Below are 26,718 nucleotides of genomic sequence, written 5' to 3'. Positions count from 1 at the left end.
GCACAGACACTGGGGCAGTGGGGGCTTGTCTTGTGAGGCAGGAGTGGAGAGGGGGGTGTCAATTGGGGAAAAAGGAGGTATACATAATACTTTAAATAATAATTTTTTTCAATTACAGTTGACATACAGTATTATATTAGTGTCAGGTATGCAACCCTGTGATTAGACATTACATAACCTATGAAGTGATCATCCAGATAACTTTTGTACCTACCTGACACAATACACAGTTATTACAATGTTGTCCTATATAATAAAAGGCTAATATGCAAAGTGTCCCCTCAAGTGGGAGTTCGACAAGGGGGCAGGACTGGCTAGCCAACTGCCCGTGGCCTCTTCCACCAACCAGCCTTGCCCGATTGGCCCAGATTGGGGTGGGCCAGCCGGACACCACCCATGCATGAATTCATGCACTGGGCCTCTAGTTGACTATATTCCCTGTGCTGTACTTTACATCCCCATGACTATTCTGTAACTACCAATTTGTACTTAATTCTGTCATGTTTTTCAACCAGTCCTTCAACTGCTCTCTCATTTGGCAAGACTCAGTTTGTTCTCTGTATCCATGGCAATGACACAAGCATTCGACCCCTGGCTGCTCAGCGCTTGTGTATGCAAATTAACCCGCCATCTTTGTTGGGTTAATTTGCATACTCACTTCTGATTGGCTGGTGGGCATCACGAAGGTACGGTCAATTTTCATCTTTCTCTTTTATTAGTGTAGATACCCAGAAGTGATATTACAGGGTCCTTCTTTGTTTTTTGTTATAGCCTTTGTTTTAAAGTCTGTTTTGTTTGGTATAAATATTGTTATCCAACTTTTTTTGTTCCATTTTCATGATATGTCTTTTTCCATCCCTTTACTTTCAGTTTGCGTGTGCCTTTCAGTCTGAAGTGAGTCTCTTGTAGACAGTATATATAAGAGTCTTGTTTTCTTATCCATTCAGCCACCATATGTCTTTTGAATGGAGCATTTAATTAATTTATGTTTAATGTATTTGTTGATAGATATGTAGTTATTAATATTTTATTATTCATATATTTTTTATTTTATCTTCTTCTAAAGAAGTCTCTTTAACATTTTTTGTAATACTAGTTTGGTGGCAATGAACTCCTTTAGCTTTTTATTATCTGGGAAGCTAGTTATCTGCCTTTGATTGTAAATGATAGCTTTGCTGGATAATCTTGGTTGTACATCCTTACTTTTCTTTTTTTTATGTAGATATGTTAATTTATTGTTTACATATTAGACAGTTTAAAAAAGAATAAAAATCCTACTCTCTAGAACATGAGAAGACAATGGAAGGTACTGTTACACAAATGGAATATATGAACATAAATGAGCCCAAGCATGTGATTTTCAACTACATTCATATTAGTTTTAAAATGATCTAAGCTCTTACAATGGCCAATTACTGATTTGAAAACATGGACCTGGTAGAGGATAAATGCTATTTAAATATCAGTTCAAAGACATAAACAATTTTATTAGTGGTATTTATGTGTGTAGGAAGAAGAGAACTGTTTACTGTATATAACTATCATGTTTCAGGGGACATGATCTAACAATTAAGTTTTTATATTACAAAACAAGTTTTAGTTATTTTAGAAATACCACTGAAAATAGAATGACATTTAATAATTATATTAAAAGAACATAGTAAACTAGTTGACAAAATTTAGCTACCTTAGAGAAAATCTTAATCTGTTGAGATAGACAATATAGGATCTAGCTATCTGACAAACAGAAGGCAACATCTATTATGTGAATATTATAAAAAAGTTTACTACCATGAATACTTAGGTAACTTGGCCAACTCCTGAACTAAGACATATGAAGCCACAACAAACAAACACCCCAGGAATAATAAAATCCTTTTCTTATCATAGCTTTATTTCTCTTCTGTTGTTTCAGTCTCCAAATACATCTGGCACAGTACTGCTTTAGGGCGGCATATAAAAGCATCAGTTTCATACCCCAACTCTGTTAACTGTTCCAAAGAAGACACACAAGGATAATGGTCTTTCAACATATCGGGCAATTTAGAAGTCTTGTCTTGAAGTCCCTGAGAACGTCTAACTGGTGTTAGAAACTTGAGCTCTTTAAATGTAGAATTTATTTTGTCAAACTGCATTTTCTTTTTTACACTTTGCAAGTATGGTATAATAGACACATTATATTTAATTAAGCAACCCTCCCTAGTTTCTGTGTTGGGGGTTTTAACATCATTGGTTGGATCTTTTGTTTTGTGTACTTGCTCTTTTTTAAAATCTTGAAATACCACATTTTTATGATATTTCTTTTCCATTTCAGGTTTTCCTGACTCTAGATCAACACCAATATCTTCAATGTTGACTTCTTGGATTTTTTCCTTGGATGCACAAGCCTCCTCAAGATTTTCTCCAAATTTAACTTTTTCTTGACTCTTCATTGTTAGAATATCTGCAATTGCATGTCGCATTTCTTCAATAGGCTGAGCTCCTGCCAGAATGGCTTTCTCAAAGATTGAGATGATATTTTCAATAGAACTTGTGAGTGGTTCAACACGTGCAAGACATATCCAATACTTAACAAGTTTTTTGGCATCTGGAATATTTTTAATCAGGTCATTTAGTGTATCTAATACTTCTTCTTTTGGGCATCCCTCAATCAGGTTTAGGCATTCAGAAAATGTCTTGTTTACTTTTTCAGTAAATAATCTTTGTTCATCTTCTTCTGCCATGGTATTCCAAAATGACCCAACTGGTTTTTCATTCTGTCCTTCAGGTTCAGGCTGGGTTATTACTGAGCTAGGAGGCCTTTTCAGCATTTTTCCTTTGCTAGCTCTCCACTCACTCAGACGAGCTTTTCTTTCTTCTACAGTTTCTTTGGGCTGAGCCCTTCTACTGTTGATAGTTGTTTTTGCTATAGTATGCCTGCACTGGTCAATGGTTTTTGACTTTTCTATCTGTTTGATATTAGAAGATGAAGCAGGCCTGGCTATCATTTCAGATGTGATGCTTCTTGATACTGTCTTATTTCTTTTTACTTCCTGAGAAGAAATGGTTTTGACACTAGATAAAACTGTATTTAATTGTATTAATTCTTTCTCATAAGACCCTTTCTGAATTGTAACATTGGCAATGCCTTGTTTCAGGGATTCCTGGTTATTATGAGTATTACTGTGGTGACTACTAATAGGAGGACGTAAAAGTTGTTCATTCTGAGATGCAGCCCTCACAAATTTAGTCGTCATATTTTGAGGTTCTGTGACTTTTTGCTGTTATACTACTGGTGTTTATAGGCTGAGGTTTTGTGGCCTTAGAGATAGGAGTTGAAAGTTTTTTTGTTGTTGCAGAATGCTCATCTTTGACTTGTACAGGTTTTCTAAATGAATTAACCTTAGATTGAACAATTTGGCCATGATAAGATCCAAGCACAGGTTTCTTGAGCACGTTAGCATCTTGCTTTGGTTTTTCTGTAGTCACTTGTTTCTCTTTATTATTGTTTTTAATGTGAAATGCTTGGCTTAATGTTATACGTTGACCTTGGCGATCATTAAAATTGGTAACAACTGCAGAGTTTGATTATTATTCTCCAAGTTATATGTATCAGTGGCTATAGTTGAATTGGTTAATTCATTAGAAGGTTTTAACAGAATACAATTTTTTTCCATTGTTATATTATTTTTGCTCCTTGTAGGTCTATGGACATTTTCTTTATCAGACATTTTTGTCTTAAGTTTCAGAACTTTTGTCTCTTCTTGGACCGAGCCCTCAGATGTCATCATTCCCTTGTTTCTACTCTGAACGCGAACTGGGCCCTCTGACTCGGGGGAAGCTGCAGGTCGCCTGGAACCACTGAGGTGCTCATCGCAGGGCGAAGTAGGAGGAGGCGTCTCCTATCGTGCCGCACCGCAATCTCTCCGTACATCCTTACTTTTCATCACTTTAATTATTTTATTCCAATTCCTCCTGGCCTGCAACATTTCTGTTGAGAAATCAGCTGATAGTCTTATGGTAGCACCCTTGTAGTTAACTAACTGCTTTTTTTTTTTGCTGCTTTTAAAATTCTCTCTTTGTCTTTAAACTTTGGCATTTTAATTATGATGTGTCTTGGTGTGGTCCTCTTTGAGTTCATTTGTTTGGGACTCTCTGTACTTCCTACACTTGTATGTCTATTTTCTTCACTAGGTTAGAGAAATTTTTAGTCATTATTTCTTCAAATAGGTTTTCAATTCCTTGCCTTCTCTTCTCCTTCTGGTACGCTTTTGATGTGAATATTGGCATACTTGATGTCACAGAGGCCCTTTAAACCATACTCATTTTTTGAGACTTATTTTATTTTTGCTATTCTGATTGGGTTTTTTCTGCTATCTTACCTTCCAAATTGCTGATTCAATCCTTTGTTCCATCTAACCTGCTGATTTCCTCTAATGTTTTCTTCTTTTCAGTTATTGTATTCTTCATTTCTGACTGGATCATTTTTAATGGTTTCTATATCCATGTTTATGTTTCCTACCTCTTTGTTAAAGTTCTCACTAAGATAGATGAGTCTCTTTATAACCAGTGTTTTGAACTCTGCATCTGGTAGATTTTTATCTCCATTTTATTTAGTTATTTTTCTGGAGTTTTGTTCTGTTCTTTCATTTGGGACATCTTTCTTTGTCTCCTCATTTTGGCTGCCTCCATGGGTTTGCTTTTCTAAGTATTAGGTAGAGCTGCTACCTCTCCCAGTTTTGGTATAGTAGACTTATGTAGTATGTGTCCTATGGGGTGCAGTGGCACAGTCTCCCTGGTCACCTGAGCCAGGTGCTCCAAGTGTCTCCCTTGAACCTGATGTGTGTGCCCTCCTGTTGTAGTTGAGCCTTGATTGCTGTTGGGAAGAATTGACCTTCCATATGATTGGTTGTGAGGACTGGCTGTGACTACAATGAAGAGCTGTTGTGTAGGGTCTGGTCCTATGTAACAAGATTCACTTTAGTGGGCTCTGATACCTGCCAAATCTGCTGTTTGAGTGTGTCATTTGTGGAGGTGGTTGGGTGGTGCTCTGGTGTGGTCAGAAGCTGGGCACTGCTTGTTTTGGTTTTAGGTCCTCTTAAGAGAAAGTTCTGGCCAAAGTCTGCCGCTGTCTGTGCCTTGCTTGGGGCCACTTGGTATGGGCTACAAAGAGATATATAGGTGGTTGCCACTGTGCTGGGCTTGGAGGTGTCTTGGAGAGGTTAAGCTGAAAAATGAGCCTGGCTGCCACTAGTGCTGGGCTTGGGGCTACTTAGCAAGAGGTATGGGGCATGTTGAGACCAGATCCTGCTTGTTTGGATTTTGTGAACCTTTGAAAGATTTTGGAAAAGTCTGCACCATGAGCCAGGACAGTCTCTTTGTATGGAAAAGCCACTGAAAGCGACTTGAGTGGGGCTGCAAGTTAGATGGAAGCAGGGTCTCAGAGAATTGTGAGCAGATCAAAAGGTGTTAGCCATGTTGATGGAGACATTGATTTGGTGCCACCTGCTGGCTTTTTGTGGGGAAGGCTCAGCAAAGAAACAATGGTCTCTTCAAGTACTTCTGTCTGGGAATATCCTGCCCCTCCAGCCCTCGTCCTGAAGCCATGCAATTGAGTTCCTCCTCATATGTCCATGGTGCACTTTAAAGCTTCTTTCCCAGTGCTGGAACTCAGAGGAAGTGAGTCTGAGTAAGTTCATGTGCAAGTCCTTTAAGAGGAACTGTCTGGTATTCCAGCAGCCTCTGTCTCTCTCAGCCTTAATCCCTTATGGTTTTTACAGCCAGAGGTTATGGTGACTTCTTTTACTGGCATTGGAAGCTTAGGCTGAAGAGAGTGCTGTGGGACTGGAACCCCTACATAGCCAAAATATTCCTCCTGATTGTTAGCTACAAAAATCAGGTATGGGATCAGCCCATTCTGCATCTCTACCCCTACTCACAGGCCAACCCAAGTTGTTTTTTAAATACAAATGGCTTATCTTGCCTCATGTCTCAGACTTTTAAAAAATCTCTCAAATAAGCAGCATCTGGTCTTAATGAGTCCCATACCTCTTGCTAACTGGCCTTGGGCCCAGCACTAGCAGCAGCCAGCCTTGGTTCAGAGCCTGGCCTCTCCCAGGGAAATTTCAATCCAAACACAAATAGGAGCCATGTGCAGATAACTCTGTAGCTCAGGCTGGGTGGCCCTAGGCAGGGCACAGGCAATGGCTGACCTTGTACTTCCCTGGAGGCCCCAGAGCCAGTGCACTGGGTAGACAGCTTCAGACTAAGCCAGATTAAAACTCTACCATCTCCACAAGTGACACACACAAGGGATGGACTTGGTGAGTACCAAAGCCCCACTGAAGGAAGTCCTGCTCCTTAGGGGTGTCTCCTGCACAGCAGCTCTTCCACTGTAGTCGCAGCAGGTCCTCATAACCAATTAGCCTGGAGGTCAATTAATCCCAGTGACACTAACAGCAATCAAGGCTCAACTAAAACAAGAAAGTGCACACAGCCCACAAAGGGGGAATATCTAGAGTGCCCAGCTCAGGTGACTGGGGAGGCTGAGCCACTGGGGTGTACAGGACAGCTACTACACAAGGCCACTATATCAAGTCTGGGAGTCATAGCATTCTACCTAATACATGGAAACAAAACATGGAGGCAGCCAAAATGAGACAAAGAAACAGGTACCAAATGAGCAAACTGGAGAAATCTCCAGAAAAAATAAATAAATGAGATGGAAGCAAGTAAACTGCTAGATACACAGTTCAAAACAATGGTTATAAGGATACTCAAGGAAATTAGTTAGAACTTCAAAAGCATTAAAAATGACATAGGAATCATAAAAACAGTAATAAATGAAGCATACACTAACTATAAAAAAAACATAAATATCTACTTTTCCTGGTGGGACAATAGATTGTAGCTTTAAGACTGATTTATTAATGTACTAATACATTAATTAGTAAGAACCGCAGTTTGCCGACCACTCTACTAGAGTCCCAGTGCATGAATTTGTGCACAGGTGGGGTCCCTCAGGGTGGCCTGCAGAGATTGGGCCTCAGTTTGTGCCCCCAACCTTGTAGCCTCGCAACCCCGCCTGGCATTCACCTTGGGCTGGCACCTCCCCCTCACCTGCTTCACCATCCTGCCTGTGGGATGATTGATTGGGGCCAGGCCCCCTGCCCAGCTCCCTCAGAGCCTGGGAGCCAGGCAGTGGCCCCACCCCCCCTGTTGCCACTGCTGGTAACCATCTGCAGGGTGATAGGTCCCCGTCAGGGATGTTGGAGAGCCTTGGCCTGGGGCCACCCACTCACCTGCTCCACCATCCTATAGCAGTCCCACTTTCTTTGGAGCCTATAGGAGCCAGCAGTGCCTCCACTGCCGCCCACTGCCAGCACCATGTTGCCAATGCCCGCCATGTTCCGCACCACCCTCTGGTGGTCAGTGCACATCGTAGTGAGTGGTCGAACGACCACCTGAGGGACAATTTGCATATTAGGCTTTTATTATATGGGATGATACTACTGAAATGAAGAATAATTTATAGGGAATAAACAATAGAGTAGATGAAGTTAATAATCAAATTAGCAATTTGGAATATAAGAAAGCAAAAAGCACCCAATCAGAACAGCAAAAATAGAAAAGCATCCAAAAAATGATGATAGTGGAAGGAGCCACTGGAACAACTTCAAAATTACCAACATTTGCCTCATGGTGTTACCAGAAGGAGAAGAGTCAAAGCAATAAATTGAAAACCCATTTGAAAAAATAATGCCAGAAAACTTCCTTAACCTGGTGAAGGAAATAGACATACAAGTCCAGGAAGCACAGAGAGCCCCAAACAAGATGAAGCCAAAGATGCCCACACCAAGACACATCATAATTAAAATGCAGAAGATTAAAGACAAAGAGAAAATTTTAAAAGCAGTGTGAGAAAAGCAGTTAGTTACTTACAAGGGAACTCCCATAAGACTATAAGCTGATTTCTCAATAGAAACTTTGCAGGCCAGAATGGATTGACAAGAAATATTTAAAGTGATGAAATGCAAGGACCTACAACCAAGATTACTCTACCCAGAAAAGCTATCATTTAGAATCAAAGGACATATAAAGAGCTTCCCAGACAAGGGGGAATAGATAAACCAGTATTACATGAAATGTTAAAGAATAAGAAGAGGAAAAAAAGATAAAAGACATGAAAAAAGAAATGGCAATAAATGCATATCTATCAACAGTTGAATCTAAAAAACAAAATAAACAAGCAGAACAGAAACAGACTCATAGATACAGAAAATATTTTGACAGCTGCCAGCTGGTAGGGGATTGGGGGAATAGGTGGAAACAGTGAAGGGATTAAGAAGTACAAATTGGTTGTTACAGAATAGTCATGGGGATGTAAAGTACAGCATAGAGAATATAGTCAATAATATTCTAATAAGTATGTATGATGCGAAGTGGGTGTGAGATTTATTGGGATAATCACTTGCTAAGTTATATAATACTAGAGGTCCAGTGCATGGATTCGTGCACCGGTGGGGTCCCTCGGCCTGGCCTGTGCCCTCTCGCAATCTGGGAACCCTCGGGGGATGTCAGAGAGCCATTTTCAGCCTGATCCCTGCAGGCCAGGTTGAGAGACCCCAAGTATGCATATAAGATCTTTGGTTAATCTCTTCCTGCCCTCCCCTCTTCCCCTTTCCCTCTGAGACTCATCAGTCTATTCCATGTTTCTATGCGTGTGCATTGAGCATCTGCCCCCTGGTGGTCAGTGCGCATCATAGCTACCGGCCAGTCAGCTGGTCAGCCAATTGCTTAGGCTTTTATATATATAGACTAGAGGCCCAGTGCATGAATTCGTGCACCAGTGGGGTCCCTCAGCCTGGCCTGCGAAATCGGGCCAAAACCAGCTCTCCGACATCCCCTGAAGGGTCCCGGGTTGTGAGAGGGCACAGGCCAGGCTGGGGAGAGACTGAGGGAGGGCTTCAGGGCTTGTCCGGCTCATCTCGCTCAGTTCACCAGAGCACAGCAGCAAGCTACCTGTCAGAGCATCTGCTCCCTGGTGGTCAGTGCATGTCATAGCGACTGGTCGACCAGTCTGCTGTCTGCCCCCTGGTGGTCAGCGTATGTCATAGCAAGCGGTTGAGCAGCCTTAGCATATCATTAGCATATTATGCTTTGATTGGTTGAACAGAAGACCTGGCACCAGACACTTAGCATATTAGGCTTTTATTATATAGGATAATCACTGGGGTGTACACCTGAAACTAATATAATATTGGATGTCAACTGTAATTGAAAAATAAAATATGATTAAAAAATAAAATAAATATACCCGGCACCCCAGATAGGGAAGGAGGTGGGCGTCGGTCCCCCTAGCCGTGCTTCCCTATGAACTGGCAGGCAGGAACTTGGCTGTGTTGTCCTGCCTCAGAGAAGAAACTCCTCTTACAGGTGTTTCCTGGGTTGCAGCCTTTGCAAACAAGGGAAGGTCGGCACAATATCAACTACAACACAGCATGGGATTTCCAGAGAGGTCTTATTTCAAGACTTTATAAAGAACAAGAACCACATGGACTTCTGCATGGGAAATTGAACTGGCGTGAGTCTGAAGGGAAGGATAATGTGTTCCCAACCTGTAACTAACACCATGGAGATCAGGTGGCAGAAAGTCTTGTATGAGCGACAGCCCTTTCTTGATAACTACATGGACCAGCGGTTCTTGGAAGAGCTCCGGAAGAACATCCATGCCCAGAAATACCAGTATTGGGCTGTGGTATTTGAATCCAGCATGGTGACACAGCAGCTGTTCAGTGTCTGCGTTTTTGGGGTCATCTGGTGATATATGGAAGAGGGTCTTCTGGCCCCTCATTGGCTTTTAGGGACTGGCCTGGCTTTGTCACTGATTGGCTATGTTTTATTCAATCTCCTTGATGGAGGTGAAGGATGGAGGAAGAGTGGGTGGACCTAGTGGGCTGACCTCAAGAGTGCCCTGGTCTTTATTACTTTCACATATGGCTTTTCACCTGTGCTGAAGACCCTGACAGAGTCTGTCAGCACTGACACCATCTACGCCATGTCAGTCTTTATGCTCTTAGGCCATCTCATCTTCTTCGACTATGGGGCCAATGCTGCTATTGTGTCCAGCACCCTATCCTTGAACATGGCAATCTTTGCTTCTGTCTGCCTGGCCTCACACTTGCCCCGGACCCTGCATGCCTTCATTATGGTGACATTTGCCATCCAGATTTTTGCCCTGTGGCCCATGTTACAAAAGAAACTGAAGGCATGTACTCCCTGCTCCTATGTGGGAGTCACACTGCTCTTTGCATTCTCAGCCTTGGGGGGCCTGTTGTCCATTAGTGTGGTGGGAGCCACTCTCTTTGCACTTCTGCTGGTGTCTATCTCCTGCCTCTGCCCTTATTTACCTCATTCGCCTACAGCTTTTTAAAGAAAACGTTTATGGGCCTTGGGATGAGGCTGAGATCAAAGAAGACTTGTCCAGGTTCCTCAAAGTTAGGGAACTCCACTCTGTTATTTAGGTAAGCTGATAAACAAGCCTCTCAACTAGAATCCAATCGAAGGCAGAGTTCCATTCTGGAAGCAGCAGGCTGATGTGGTGGGAGAACAGAGATCCAAAGAAGAAGTGAACCAAAGGTTTTGGTGGTGAAGGTGCTTGTCCTTTCTGTCGTTTGGTGGGTGAAAAAGCTTTCTGGGGCCCTCAGGCATGGTTACCTCCCATGTTTTACTCACTTTAACAAATGAGGTGATGTGGTTTCTATTTATTAAAAACTAACAACATATCCAGCAAAAAATAAATAAATAAAATAAAATAATGAATGAATGAATGAATGAATGAATAAAATATATAACCTATAAAAAAATAAATATCTACTTTTCCTGGTGGGAAAATAGATTATATCTTCAAGACTGATTTATTAATGTATGATGCTACCTAACATACGTATCATTTTATATTCTGCCTGATTTGATCATTAATAATTCACATTTGTGTGATGTTAAATTTATAAAGTAACATATTTCTTATTATTTATTTTATGTTGATCTCTGCCAACAATCCTGTGAGTGTGAATGGGCATATGTTATTATTCCTATTTTACAGATGATGAATAAGAGGCTAAAGAAGTTGCACTAGATAGTTTGCATTAGAATCCATGCATCATGGTTCCAAGCTTCTTCTACTTTGATGTGAGGTCTTCAAGGGATACAAACATGACATTATGTTGTATACCCCATTGCAGGTCAAAAGTCGTTATCTAACTCAGAGTTTATCATCATACAACTTTATCTGTTGGAATGCTTGCCAACATGAAACCCAAGGCTAACTTCCTGAATCAGCAGGGAGGTACATGCTAGGAGCCAGAAATTTTATATTCTATTTTCACATATTGTGTCAAATATCCCTTTACCAAGAAAAGAGAAAAGGAGATGATGATAAATTTTAATAGTCTTCCAGAATCATCCAAAGATTTTCACTCCCCAGGGTGCCAGCAAGTGCTCTGCAATCTTGCCATCTTTTTCAGAAATGTCATCTTCCTGCTATCTATGGGAGGAGACGTCTTGTGGATGTTCCATTTTTTATCAATATGGAATACTAGAGTCCTGGTGCATGGATTCAAGCACCAGTGGGGTTCCACAGTCTGGCATGCGGGGGATTGGGCAGAAACAGGCTCTCTGGCATACCCCAAAGGGTGCCGGATTGCAAGAGGGTGCAAGCCAGGCTGGGGGACCCCACTGGTGCACAATCAGGGCCTGGGAAGGACCTTGGAAGGTTGGCTGGCCGGGGAGAGACAACTGGAGGGCTCCAGGGCATGTCCGGCCCATCTCGCCCAGTTCCGATTGGCAGGACTGCAGCAGCAAGCTAACCTACTAGTCGGAGCCTGCCCCCTGGTGGTCAGTATACATCATAGTGACTGGTCAAATGGTTGGACACTTAGCATATTAGGCTTTTATACACTGAGTGGCCAGATTATTATGATCTCTGAATGCATAATAATCTGGCCACTCAGTGAATATCCTATATAATAAAAGGTTAATATGCAAATTGTCCCCTCGACCAGGAGTTCTACCAGCAGGCAGGCCAGCCAACCGCCCATGTCCCCTCCCTCTGGCCAGGCTGGCCAGACCCCACCCATGCACGAATTCATGCACCAAGCCTCTAATATATATATATATATATATATATATATATATATATATATATATATATATACACATATATTGAGTGACCAGATTATTATGCATTCAGAGATCATAGTAATCTGGCCACTCAGTGTATATATAGATGGTATGAAAGTGATCTCTATTTGAATCAAGCTATGTGGCAGATATCCCACTACACTATACACACATTCTCAAGAAAGACTTCTTGGAAAGGATTGTGTTAAAAGTTAGTAGTTTAGATTGTTTGGGGTTATGGACATTTTAATGATGTTGATTCTTCCAATCCATGAACATTTGTTTATGTCTTCCATTTGTTTATGTCTTCCATTTGTTTATTCTTCCAATCCATGAACATTTGTTTATGTCTTCCATTTGTTTATGTCTTCCTCTATCTCTTTTTTCAGCATCCTGTAATTTTCTGAGTATAGGTCCTTTACCTCATTGATTAAATTTATTCCTAGGTATCTTAATTTTTTTTTCAGTGGTAAATGGGATTTTTTTTTTTTTTAGTTTCTCTTTCTATAAGTTCATTATTGGTGTATAAAAAAGCCATAGATTTCTGGGTGTTAATTTTTCATCCTGCTACATTGCCGAATTCATTTGTTAGTTCTAATAATTTTTTGATGGAGTCTTCAGGGTTTTCTATGTACAATATCATGTCATCTGTGAATAATGAAAACTTTACTTCTTCTTTTCCAATTTGGATGACTTTTATTTCTTCTTTTTGTCTGATCCCTGTGGTTAGCACTTCCAGTACTATGTCGAACAAGAGTGGTGAAAGTGGGCATCCCTTTCTTGCTCCTGTTCTGAGGTAAAATGGTTCAGTTTTGGCCCATTGAATATGATGTTGATTTTAGGTTTTTCATATAAGGCATTTATTACGTTGAGGTATGATCCCTCTATTTGCACTTTGCTGAGAGTATTTATCATAGATTCAATGCAATCCCCATTGAAATACCAATGGCATACTTCAAAAACCTTGAACAAACTCTCCAAAAATTCATCTGGAATAAAAAAAAAAGACCCCGAATAGCCACAACAATCTTGAGAAAGAAGAACAAAGATGGAGGGATCAAAATACCAGATATCAAGCTATACTACAAAGCCACTGTTCTCAAAACTGCCTGGTGCTGGCACAAGAACAGTGGAACAGAACAGAGAACCCAGAAATCGACCAAAGCCATTATGCTCAATTAATATTTCCAAAGGAGGCAAGAGCATACAATAGACTCAAGATAGTCTTTTCAACAAATGGTTCTGGAAAAATTAGACATATATATGCAAAAAAATGAAACTAGAACACGAAATTACACCATACACAAAATCAAACACACAATGCATAAAGGACTTAAACGTCAGATGGGAAACAATAAAAATTCTAGAAGAAGCCATCGGCAGCAAAATAGCAGACATTTGTTGTAGCAATATATTTACTGATACAGCTCCTAGGGCAATAGAAACTAAGGAGAAAATAAACAAATGGGACTACATCAAAATAAAAAGCTTCTGCACAGCAAAATAAACCATCAACAAAACAACAAGAAAGCCCACTGCATGGGAGAACATATTTGCCAATGTTATTTTTGATAAGGTTTTAATCTCCAAAATTTATAGGTATTTCATACAACTTAACAAAAGGAAAATAAACAATTCAATCCAAAAATGGGCATAGGGCCTAAATAGACACTTTTTGAAAGAAGACATACAGAAGGCCAAGAGACATATGAAAACATGCTCAAAGTCACTAATCTTCAGAGAGATGCAAATCAAAACAACGAGGTACCATCTCACACCTGTCAGAATGGCTACTATCAACAAATCAACCATAGGTTACTGCTGGAGAAGATGCGGAGAAAAAGAAACCCTGTTGCACTGCTGGTGGGAATGCAGACTGATGCAGCCACTGTGGAGAACAGTATGGAGTTTCCTCAAAAAACTAAAAATGGAACTCCCATTTGACCCAGTAATCCGACTCCTAAAAATATATCCCAAGAAAACAGAAACATCGATCGGAAAGGATATATCCACCCCTATGCTCATAGCAGCACAATTCACCATAGCTAAGATTTGGAAACAGCCTAAGTGCCCATCAGCAGATGAGTGGATTAAAAAACTGTGGTACATCTACACAATAGAATACTATGCTGCTGTAAAAGAAAGGAATTCTTACCATTTGCAACAAGAAGGGTGGACATGGAGAGCATTATGCTAAGTGAAATATGCCAGTCAGAGAAAGATAAATATCACATGATCTCACTCATTTGTGGAATATAATGAACAACATAAACTGATGAACAAAAATAGGACCAGAGTCCTAGAAGCATGGAGCAGACTGTCCAACCTATGAGGGAAAGCTGGGGTAAGAACTCAACCAAAGGACTTGTATGCATGCATACGAACATAACCAAAGGACACAGACCGTAGGGGACTGAGGGCATGTGCTGGGGATTAGGGGTGGCTGGGGATTGGTCAGTGGGGGAAAAAGGAGACTTATGTAATACTTTAAACAATAAAGAATTTAAATTAAAACAAACAAACAAACAAACAAACATGATGCTCAGTGAAATGTGAATGTCAAATAAATGAATAACTCAGAACTTATACTTCTAAAAAAAAGTTAGTAGTTTAAACATAGATGTACCATACAATCCATCTAGTGAACCCAACTGAATTGAAAACTTATTTTTACACAAAAGCCAGAATGTAGATGTTGATAGCAAATTTATTCATAATTTTCAAAAGCTATACACAACCAATATGTAATTCAACAGGAGAATAGATAAACATCTTTACAGTGGAATATTATTCAGTAATAAAAAGAAAACTTGAATGAGCTACCAATTTATACAACAACATGAATAAGTCTTAAGTACATTTTGCTTAGAGACAAAAGCCATGGACAAAAGGCTATATATTGTATTATTCTATTGATAAAACACCATGGAATAAGCAAAGCCATAGAGATAGAATTCCCATAAGTACTTTCCAGCTGTTGAGAGGATAGGGGGCTAGTGAAAAACAAAGAGGATACATAGAGGAATTTCGAGAGAGATAAAACTCTTCTGTGGTGAGTACAGTATACTATGCATTTGTCAAAACACATAGAGCTATAATTTACAGAGAATGAGCCTTAGTGTATGCAAATTAAAAAAAATCAACCAGGATGTAAAGGGATCCAGGATAGAATGCAGACTGTGACAAATGAATCTAACTAGATTACAGAACTGCACTGGGTGTGGGTAAGAAGTTGAGTTAACTTTGGAAAATTGTCCTTTGTCTGGAAACTAAGGGTAAAGACAAGAGAAGCAGCTCTGTCTGGGTATCTCAGTTGTTTAGAGCATTGTCCCAATACACCAAGGTTGTGGGTTTGATCCCTGGTCAAGGCACATATAAGAATCAACCAATGAATGCATAAATAAGTGGAATAACAATCTCTCTCTCTCTCTCTCTCTCTCTCTCTCCTCTCTCTCTCTCTCTCTCTCTCCTCTCTCTCTTTCTATTTAAAATCAATCACTCAATAAAAATTTTTAAAAAAGAATCATGCATTACACAGTACTCTAGTTGATAAATTTGTTTCTCATGGTATAAGTGAACAATTCAGAAACTACATGTATATTGGTGTTGAACAAATAAGTAAATGGATGGTGAAGAGTGAAAGCCAGGTTGCTTACTGTTAGAAAGGGAAGTTATCAATAAACAGGAAAAATATTAGAATGAACCTGTAATACTGAATTAGAGTTGGAGACATAAGTATCAACTCATGTTTAGCCTAATACATAAGTATCAACTCATATTTAGCCTAATACATGTTGGAGACATAAGTATCAACTCATGTTTAGCCTAATACATGTTGGAGACATAAATATCAACTCATGTTTAGCCTAATACAATTTTCGTGCACTGGGCCTCTAGTGTGTATATGTGTACACATATACACACTAGAGGCCCAGTGCACGAAGTTTGTGCATGTGTAGGGTCCCTAGGCCTGGCCCACAGTCAGGGCCAATCAGGGCCTTCCTTTGTTTCGTGCCACCCCCTGGTGGTCAGTGCATGTCATAGTGAGCGCTTGGTCTCCTGGTCAAATTCCCACAGGGACAATTTGCATATTAGGCATATATATACAAATGAATAGATAGAAACACAGAAATAATTATAGATATGGGTTAGTATATACCAGTGGTCAGCAAACTGCGGCTCGCAAGCCACAGGTGGCTCTTTGGCCCCTTGAGTGTGGCTCTTCCACAAAATACCATGGCCTGGGCCAGTCTATTTTGAAGAAGTGGTGTTAGAAGAAGTTTAAGTTTAAAAAATTTGGCTCTCAAAAGAAATTTCAATCGTTGTACTGTTGATATTTGGCTCTGTTGACTAATGAGTTTGCCGACCACTGGTATATACACATATATTACCTAATTCTGTCCACTCAGAAAGCCTAGAAACAATGAAAGGCTAGATCTTGGTTTCTAAATATAACTCTCCAATAAAAGGAACCAGGGTTCCTTGAAGAAATGGCTGATTCTAAAACTAGGGAAGGTGAGTCTAGAGCAGGGGTGGGCAAACTTTTTGACTCGAGGGCCACAATGGGTTCTTAAACTGGACCGGAGGGCCGGAACAAAAGCATAGATGGAGTGTTTGTGTGAAATAATATAAATTCAAAGTAAAGGAGCAGAGGGGAGAGCAAGAGAACCAGATAGAACAGCCGGATCCGACCCGTGGGCCGTAGTTTGCCCAAGGCTGGTCTAGAGTATCATGTAGTACCAGAAATAAGAAAGCACTGAAAAGACAAAAAGAAGGGGGCCTTTCAAAAGCCACAGGGGCCAATCTGAAAAATTCCCAATGGTCAAAGTTGGAAAAATTTGATCAAGAAAATAAGTGAGGTAGTATCAGATTAAAACTTAAAGTATAAAATTCAATCATGTCCCTTAATGACAGGGATGTTTTTAGAAATGGTTCACTAGGTGATTTCATCATTGTGCAAACATCATGGAGTGCACTTAACTCAAACCTGGATGGTAAAGCCTACTACACACCTAAGCTATATAATACAGCCTATGGCTCCTAGGCTACAAACCTGTATAACATGCTACTGTACTGAATACTGCAGGTAATTGTAACACAATGATAACTATTTGTGTATCTGAACATAGAAAAGGTACAGTAAAATATGGTATCCTATATAATAAAAGGATAATATGCAAATAGACCAAACGGTGGAACAACCAAACAACCAAGCAACCGGTCACTATGACATGCGCTAACCATCAGGGGACGTGCACGGAACACAGCGGGATGGTGGAGCAGGTGAGCGGGGGTGCCAGACCAAGACGGGACACCAGTAGTTGTCAATGGGGAGAGCCTGTGGTGGTTACTGAAAATTCTTTGCTTCCACGTGCCATGGTCCCGCCTGGTGCTCACACCTGCTGCTGGTGTCAGCCCCACTCGCACCCGCTGCCAGTGCTGGAGCTGCTGCTCACACCAACTACTGGCACCTGGGGCTGGCTCTGATCACTCAGCACCGTCAGCGGCTGCGAGTGGTGGCTTCAGGCCCCAATCACCCCTCAGGGCTTCTTCACCTCCCCTTGCTCCTGAGGGGAGATCGGGGCTGGCAGCCACCGCTTGCACCCACTGCCAGTGCCCAGTGCCAGTCTCGATCACTTGGCACCATTAGTGGGTGTGAGCGGTGACTGCTGGCCCGATTGCCCCTGAGGGCTTCTCCACCTCCCCCTGCTCCTGAGGGGCAATCAGGGCAGCAGCTGCCACTTGCACTGCTGACTGCACTGGCCCTGCTTTCACCTGCTGCAGGTGCCAGCCCCAATCACTCCGGGTGCCATCAGCGTGTGGGAGCAGCAACAGCGGGAGCAGGGCTGCTGGCAGACAGGGGACTGGGGCCCATGGCAGGAGGGTCCAGGCAGGGGAGTGGAGAATGGGCTGAGACCCACCCCTGTGCCTACCACAGCCTTGCAACTCACAGTTCCTTTCAAGGTGCACAAATTCATGCACTGGGCCCCTAGTAAAAGATTAAAATGGTACATCTCTATAGGCTACTTACCAGGAATGAAGCTTGCATGGCTGGAAATTGCTCTGGGTGAGTGAGTGAGTGGTGAGTGAATGTGAAGGCCTAGGACATTACTGTCCACTACTTTAGACTTTGAAAATATTGTATATGTAGGTTACACTAAATTTATAAAACATATTTTTCTTTCTTGAATATGAAATTAACCTTAACTTAGTGTAACTTGTTTACTTTATAAACTCTAAATTTAAAAAATTGGTTCTTTTGTAATAGTACAGCTTAAAACACAAACACATTGTATAGCTGTACAAAATATTTTCTTTCTTTATATCTTTATTCTATAAGCTTTTTTCCATCTTGAATTTTTTTTTTTACTTTTAAAACGTATTTGTTAAAAATTAAGACACAAACACACATTAACCTAGGACCACAAAGGATCAGGATCATCAATATCACTGTCTTCCACCTCCATATCTTGTTCCACTGGAAGGTCTTCTGGGATAATAATATACATGGAGCTGTTATCTCCTACGATAATGCCTTCTTCTGGAATATCCTCCTGAAGGAACTGCCTGAGGCTCCTCTTGAGGAGCTGCCAATCTTTTTGAAAATATGTGCAAGGTGATTTCCTTGGTTTGTTTGTTTTTTATCATAGATTTGCTTGTAAGCAGATAACGCACCATGAACATTCCTCTGTATTAATGAAAATATTTCAGAGTTGGATTTCATATTTTCAAACTTTTTAAGGACCTTGTGAATTTTCTTAATGGTTCTTTTCTTTCTTGTCCCGCAGTTTCCTTTTCTCTTGCCTCTTCTTTAGTTATGCGTTTCTGTTCCAGTTCCAACAACTCCTCATTAGTCAGTTCCTTGGAACCCACCCCTTAGAGCTCCTCAGTGTCATCCTCATCTGCACACAGGTTAAAGTTATTTGCCATCTCAACCATTTCCTTGTTGATTTTTGAAACCTTCTCATCCTTGGCAATTCCTTTAAAGTCATGGATGAACCTCTTGAGCATATTCTTCCAGATGTCATTCATATACCCCTTGGTAACACTACTCCAATCCCAAGCAAGTTTTTAATGCAGCCATAGATGTAATATTTTCAGAATTGCATCAGTGTCTTCCTCATTTGCAGCAATAACTTGGGTAAAGGTACCTCTCAGGTTGTAAGCTTTAAAACTGCTATAATTCCTTGATCCACTGTTTGGATCAAAAAGGTGCTTGGAGGTAGATACAGCCACTTTGATATTAGGATGATTACCAAGTAAAGGAGGATGTCTGGAAGCATTATCAACAATAAGAAAATATATTGAAAGGTGTGTTATTCTAACAGTACTTCCCCATTTCACTGGCATAGCAATCCTGGAGAGCATCTTAGAGGAAGAGCTGAATCATCCATGGCTTCTTATTGCTCCTGTAGTACACTGACCATGAGTGCTTACTGACAGGCTTGAAGGCCCTGGTGTTCTCACCGTGCTAGATAACAAAGGGTTTCAATTTGTAGCCTACAACATTGCCCACAAGCAAAATTGTTACCCTGTCCTTAAAAGCCTTGAAACCTGGCATTGACTGGCCTCCTTATAGATAAAAGAACTTTCAGGCATCCATTTTCAGAATATAGATGCATCATCCACATTGAATATTTCCTCTGGCAAGTAATTTTCCTCTATAATCAGTTTATCTAAAGTTTCCAAGAATTCTTCAACTGCCTTCACATTAGCACTCAGAAATTCACCACCCTCTTTCACATTACGAACTGAATAACAATTCTTGAATCATTTAAACAAACCAGAGCTAGCAGTAAATTCAACATAATAGTCTGGTACAGTCTTTTTCATTCAACATCACAAACAAAATTTTGCTTTGGTTATGATCGTCATAGTGCTGACAGGGATATGCTTCATGTGTCTGGTTTTTAATCCAGGTCACTAGAAGTTTTTTTGTGTGTCTGATATACGCCTTTCTGAAGTTATTGTTAGTCTCATTTCTTTCAATGAAGCATATCCTTTAACAGCTCCCGTCATTTTGTTTTTGCATTTCAATATCAAGCTATGGTGAAATGGGACATGTCTGACTGGTAAACAATAATCATCACTAATTTCTTACCTTTGTAGTCCTTAACCACTTTTAATTTTGTTTTCAGGTCAATCACTTGATGTGGCCTCTTAACTGGCAACATTAGCAGTGGATTTGTATGCTTAGGGGCCATAATGAACAAAACAACATGAGATTAAATCAAGCACAAGAGAAAATGGTGCAATCAAGAAATGTAATCACAAAGATGTATGAGGCTGCTGCCAGTGAAAGACAGCATATTATTTTACATCAAGCTTTTCTTTAATAATTAGAAAGTGTGCACAATTAAAAAATATAGTATAGTAAATGCATAAACCAGTAACACAATCATATAATATGAAGTATTATATACTGTACATAATTTTGTGTGTTATACTTTTATATCACTGGTAGTGCAGTGGGTTTGTTTACACCAGTATCACCAAAAATACATTAGTAATCCAGTTTTGCTAGGATGTTATGACAGCTACTAGGATAGTCACTAGGCAATAGGAATTTTTCAGCTCCATTATACTAGTAAATAATCTTATCAACCACTGTTTTATATATAATCTGTCATTGACTGAAACGTCATTATGCAGCACTTGAATGTAATGTGAGTCTATACACATATCTACACTAATAAAAGAGAAACATGCAAATTGACCATCACTCTGCTACACCCACCAGCCAATCAGGAGCAAGTATGCAAATTAACCCAACAAAGAGGGTGGCAGCCACGGAGCTGGAGTGAGCAGGAGGCTTGGGTTTCCCCTGGTGATGGAGGAAGCCAAGCTTCCAGCCCGCCCTGGCCGGCCCTGGCTTCCACTCAAGGCTACAAGTTTCAATTATAGAAGATAAATAAATCCCAGATACCTGCTTCCAGCCAGACCTAGCCTCCACTCAAGGAGGCACTAAAAAAAAAAAAAGAACGAAAAAAAGGAGGGGCTGTGAGCTTGGGTCGTCGGGGGGTGTGGCCAGCCTGCAAACAGCCATCAGCCCCTCACCCAAGCTGGCCAGGCACCCCAGTGGGGACCCCCACCCTGAAAGGGTTGTGGCCAGCCTGCAAACAGCCATCAGTCCCACACCCAGGCTGGCCACACCCCCATGGCCTGATCCCTGTAAGTGGACAGTCGAACATCCCTCGAGGGGTCCCAGATTGGAGAGGGTGCAGGCTGGGCTGAGGTACCCCCCATGCACGAATTTTGTGCACCAGGCCTCTAGTAAATGAATAATTGAATAAATAAATAAATGGTGAAGAGGAGACAGATCTTTCTTACAGATTATTCCAAATAATATATGTAGATTCTCCCCTTTCTGGGAGGGCAAGTTAATGACTTGCTCCCAAAGAATAAAGAACGGAAAATAAAAAAAATAGTAACTTTACAGTGGACAAACATGGCAAACACTACATTAACCAAGAGATCAAAATTAAGTAGTGATAGTTACTAGTGATGCTTTATGGATATCATGTATCTCTTGATATAATGTGAATAAAAATAGCACTTAATCTCTGTAGTATTCTTCAAAACCAATAATCCATGTGTAATCATTAGAAATACGTCAGGCTAACACAAATTAAGGGACATTCTGCAAAATATTTTGTACTCTACAAAAATGTTAAAGTTATGAAAAATTTTATATTTCATATTTTTTATCTTTACCTTTTTCTTCTTCTTCCTCTTCTTAAAGAATACCCTTCAGCATTTCATATAATACTAGCTTGGTGGTGATGAACTCCTTTAGGAAAAAACTAGGAAATCATCACAGACAAGAGAAGACTAAATACATATGATGATTAAATGCAACGTGGTACCCTGGATTGAATCCTGGCACTTAACAAAAAGACATTACTGGAAAAATTGGTGACATATAAATGAAGTTTGGAGCTTAGTTAATAGTAATATACCAATGTCGGTTTCTTAGTTTTTTTGTTTGTTTCTTTTGCTTTTTTAAAATTAATTTTTATTGTTGAGATTATTATAGATGTCCCTCTTTGTTTCCCCCAATAGCTCCCCTCCACCAGGTTCCTACCCCACCCAGGCCCTGGCCACCCTATTGTCTGTGTCCATAGGTAATGCATACATGCATATAAGATCTTTGTCTAATCTCTTCCCACACCCCCCGCACTCCCTTCACTTTGAGAATCGTCAGTCTGTTCCATTTCCATGCCCCTGATTCTATTCCATTCACCAGTTTATTCTGTTCATCAGATTTTTTATTCATTTGATTTTTCGATTCACCTGTTGATAGATATGTATTTGTTGTCACTTTGTTGTTCATATTTTTTATCTTTACCTTTGTCTTCTTCTTCCTCTTCTTAAAAAATACCCTTCAGCATTTCATATAATACTGGTTTGGTGGTGATGAACTCCTTTAGCTTTTTCTTGCCTATGAAGCTCTTTATCTGACCTTCAATTCTAAAGGATAGCTTTGCAGGGTAGAGTATTCTTGATAGTAGATCCTTGCTATTCATCATTTTGAATATTTCTTGACACTCCCTTCAGGCCTGCATAGTTTCTGTTGAGAAATCAGCTGATAGTCATACGGGCATCCCCTTGTAGGTAACTAACTGCTTTTCTCTTGATGCTTTTAAGATTCTCTCTTTGTTTTTAGCCCTTGGCATTTTAATTATGATGTGCCTTGGTATGGTCCTCTTTGGGTTCCTCTTATTTGGGACTTTCTGTGCTTCCTGGACTTGTAAGTCTATTTCTTTCACCAGGTAGGGGAAGTTTTCTGTCATTATTACTTCAAATAGGTTTTCAGTATCTTACTCTCTCTATTCTTCTGGCACCTCCATCATGTGGATGTTGGTACGCTTGACATTTTCCCAGAGGCTCCTTACACCATCTTCATATTTTTGAATTCTTATTTCTTCTTGCTGTTCTGGTTGGGTGTTTTTTGTTTCTTCATATTTCAAATTGTTGATTTGATTCTCAGAATCCTCTACTCTACTGTTGAATCCTTGTATATTATTCTTTATTTCAGTCAGTGTATGCTTAATTTCTGACTGGTCCTGTTCTTTTTTTTTTTTTTTTTTTTTTTGTATTCTCACTAAGATCCTTAAAACTCTCATTAAGTACCTTGGAGGTTTCTAGAAGATTCTTGAGTAGCCTTATAACCATGTTTTTGAACTCTATATCCAGTAGTTTGCTTTCTTCTATTTCTTTCATTTGTGACATGTTTCTTTGTTTCTACATTTTGGCTGCTTCCCTGTGTTTGTTTCTATGTATTGGGTAGCTGATAAGTCTCCTTGAGTTGTTAGAGTGGCCTTGTGTAGTAGGTGTCCTATAGGGCCCATTGGCTCAGCCTCCCCAGTCACCTGAGGTGGACACTCTTGGTGAACCCCTTTGTGGGTTTTATGTGCACAATGTTATTGTAGTTGAGCCCTGATTGCTGTTGGTGTCACTGGGAGGAATTGACCTCTGGGCCAATTGGCTGTGAGGACCAGTTGTGACTACAGTGGGAGAGCTGCTGTGCAGGAGATACCCCTATGGAGGACTTGCTTCAGTGGGGTTTTGGTGCTCACTGAGTCTGCCCCTTGGGTGTGTTGCTTATGGATGTGAAGAGTTGTAATCTGGTATGGTCTCACACTGACCACTGTGTGTACTGACTCTTGGGTCTCCAGGGAGGTGCAAAGTCATCCACTGCCTGGGGCCATCCAGCAGGAGCTACATAGAGATCTGCAGATTCCTCCTCTTTTTATGGGGTTTGGAAGTGCCCAGATGAGGCTCAGCTCTGAAGCAAGGCAGGCTGGTGCTGGTGCTGGGTCTTGGGCCTTTTTTTGATAGGTTTGGGGCTCCTTGATCCAGCTGCAGCTTGACAGATTTTTAGCCTGAGAGAGGACTGGCCATTCATATGCAAAAGCATCTGATCACAGCTTGGGTTGGGTTGTAAATTAGGTGGGGTGGTGTCTCAGGAAATCACCAGGGCAGAGCAAACAGAAATGGCTGCCAGTCAGCCCTAAAACAGGGGAGGACCCAACACGGGAACAATGCGAGCACCTCCGTTTGGAAGAAAGCCACCCCCAAGTTCTCCCCATATGTGTCTGGATCTCCCAGAGCCTCACCCAGCACTGGAGCTCAGAGGAAGTGTAAGCTTGTAAATTCAGTTTGTGCTGCCTGCCTTTTAAGAGGAGCAGCTGTGTCTCCAACAGCCTCTGTGTCACTCAGCCCCAATCTGCACTAGTTTTTACAGCATGTAGTTCTTACTGCCCGTATGGGTTCCTTTCCCGAGCTCTGGAACCCTGAGCTGGGGGCCTGGTGTGGGGCTTGTACCCCTTGCTCCTATTGGCAGCCTCTGCAGAGGCAATCTCCCTCCCGATTAAAAAAGCAGCACACCTGGGTTCCCGACTATCCCTATCTGTGCCTCCACATATCCTGCCAGTCTCAGTGTGCTTTCTTCTTTACTTCTCTAGTTGTATTAAGTCCATTCAGCTAGCTTTCTGGCAGTTCTGGATGATGGTTGTTCTGTATTTAATTGTAATTTTGATGTGGTTGTGGGAGGCAGTGCATACAGGCATTTACCTATGCCACCATCTTGGTTCTCCCCTGGTTTCTTAGTTTTGGTAAACATACCATACTAATGTAAGGTGATAGCTGGGTGAAAAGTTTATGATAATTCTATGTACTATTTTTACAACTTTTGTGTAAATACAAAATTAATCTAAAATAAAGTTTTATTTAAAAGGTAAACTATATGAAATATGTGGAAATATTGACAAATACACACACATAATTAGTTTGAACAGATGTGTCTATCAGATTTCTCGTTAACATAGAACTAAGGAGAAAGAACCGTCTTCTGAAGGTAGAGGTCCACCAGTATTTCACTGTGTAATCTTGAGCAAATTCCTTTTTTCAATTCTGGGCTTGAATTTTCCATATGTATTATGAGGGGTTGAATCAGATGGTTTCCAAAGGTCCTTAAAGATCTACCCAGTCTTGGTTACTTTTCAGCTGTCTGGGAGGCAGGGCAGAGACAAAAAGTTTTCTTTGGGTTTGCTTATTATCAGCTGTTTTATCAACACAAGCTCAAAGCAGAATGTTCCATGTGAGTTCCAATTGCCAGCAACCCCAAAGAGATGGGTTCAGTAAGAAGCAGAATCAAACTGTGCATGCTATAACCCTCCTTTCTAGACAGACTTCTGTGTTCTCCCAAAACTGAGGACCATGTAAAAGACATCTATATGTGAGGTGTAAGAAGAAGGGAAAATGAACCAAAACTTGGATTTTTATGGTTAAGATTCATGTTGGTTTTTGCTGAGTCATGGCTGCTCAAACACACTGGCTAAACAAGAACACATTGCTAGTAAGTCAGAGTGTCTGTCTTTCTGTTCACCACATATATGGTGAACTAATATTTGAGAGTAAGTAATGCCTAACTCCCAGGGAAGAGATGGGGCCATTAGGGCAATCATGCTATTATTACTCCCTATACTTGAAAGTCTTTTGTCAGGCCAAACCCTTCAAGGTTGACTCCCTAGAACCAGGATGTGCTAGCTTCAGAACTTGATATTACTTTAATGGTTTTATCAAAAGAACATAGCTGAGAAAGATGTTCACCCTCACTTTAGAAGATAGACACTGTTTAAACATATATTCTCACACATAGTACACCAATCTCAAAACTAAAGGGCTGAATCACCATCTTGTAAAAGGTTTAAGTGCTGTCTACAAGAGACCCACTTCAAAACAAAATACTCACATAGGATGAAAGTGAAGGGATGAAAAAAACTGTCCATGCAAATAGAAATAAAAAAGTTGGGGGTAGCAATACTTGTCTCTGACAAAAGAGAATTTAAAATAAAGGCCATCACAACAGACAAAGAAGTTTTCTACATAATACTAAAGAGATCAATCCAGCAAGAAGATATAACCCTGGTAAACATATATGCACTCAATATAGGAGTACCTAAATATATTTTAAAAACTCTTGGAGGAGATTAAGGGAGAGATAACAATACAATTATAGTAGGGGACTTCAACACCCCACTGACTTTACTGGATAGGTCTTCCAGACAAAAAATTAGAAAAGGAAACAGTAACCCTAAATGACACACTAAGTCAGATAGAATTAACTGACATAGAACATTTCACCCCAAAGTGGTGGAATATAAATTATTCTCAAGTGGACATAAGACATTCTCAAAGATAGACCACATGTTAGGACACAAACCTAGTCCTTACAAGTTCAAGAATATTGAAATCATATCAAGCATCTTCTCAAATCACAATGGCATGAAAATAGACATCAACTACAATAAAAACCATAAAAAACATTCCAACACATGGAGGCTAAATAGCATTATATTAACCAATTAATGGGTTACCAAAGAGATCAAAGAAGAAATTTAAAACGTTTTGGAAACAAATAAAAATGAACACACAACAACCCAAATTCTCAGGGACACAGCAAAAGCAGTCCTTAGAGGGAAGTTCATAGCACTACAGGCCTACCTTAAGAAATATCTCTAATAAACTTATAACCCTACAATGAAAAGAATCAGG

The 26,718-nt window shown here is 40.4% G+C and overlaps 2 protein-coding genes and 1 pseudogene across 3 annotated transcripts in view; 1 reads left to right on the top strand and 2 right to left on the bottom strand.

Annotated features, from left to right (window-relative positions):
- Positions 1–26,718, bottom strand: part of NEXMIF (neurite extension and migration factor) — a 523,004-nt gene that overhangs the window by 137,670 nt on the left and 358,616 nt on the right. The gene's annotated exons all lie outside the window — the stretch shown is intronic.
- Positions 1,893–3,853, bottom strand: LOC308239351 (cytoskeleton-associated protein 2-like; the record flags this gene model as incomplete). The annotated part of the gene is given in 4 exon segments (XM_080652165.1): positions 1,893–3,239; positions 3,241–3,548; positions 3,551–3,785; positions 3,791–3,853. Coding segments are annotated over 4 exon segments (1,953 nt in total).
- Positions 9,584–10,502, top strand: LOC308240118 (phosphatidylinositol N-acetylglucosaminyltransferase subunit C-like; annotated as a pseudogene). The gene has a single exon. The product of its transcript is annotated as a phosphatidylinositol N-acetylglucosaminyltransferase subunit C-like (transcript).

Source organism: Plecotus auritus (assembly GCF_963455305.1).
Source record: "Plecotus auritus genome assembly, chromosome: X".
NCBI classification, from domain to species: Eukaryota; Metazoa; Chordata; class Mammalia; order Chiroptera; family Vespertilionidae; genus Plecotus; species Plecotus auritus.
This window is presented reverse-complemented; position numbering and strand designations above follow the sequence as displayed.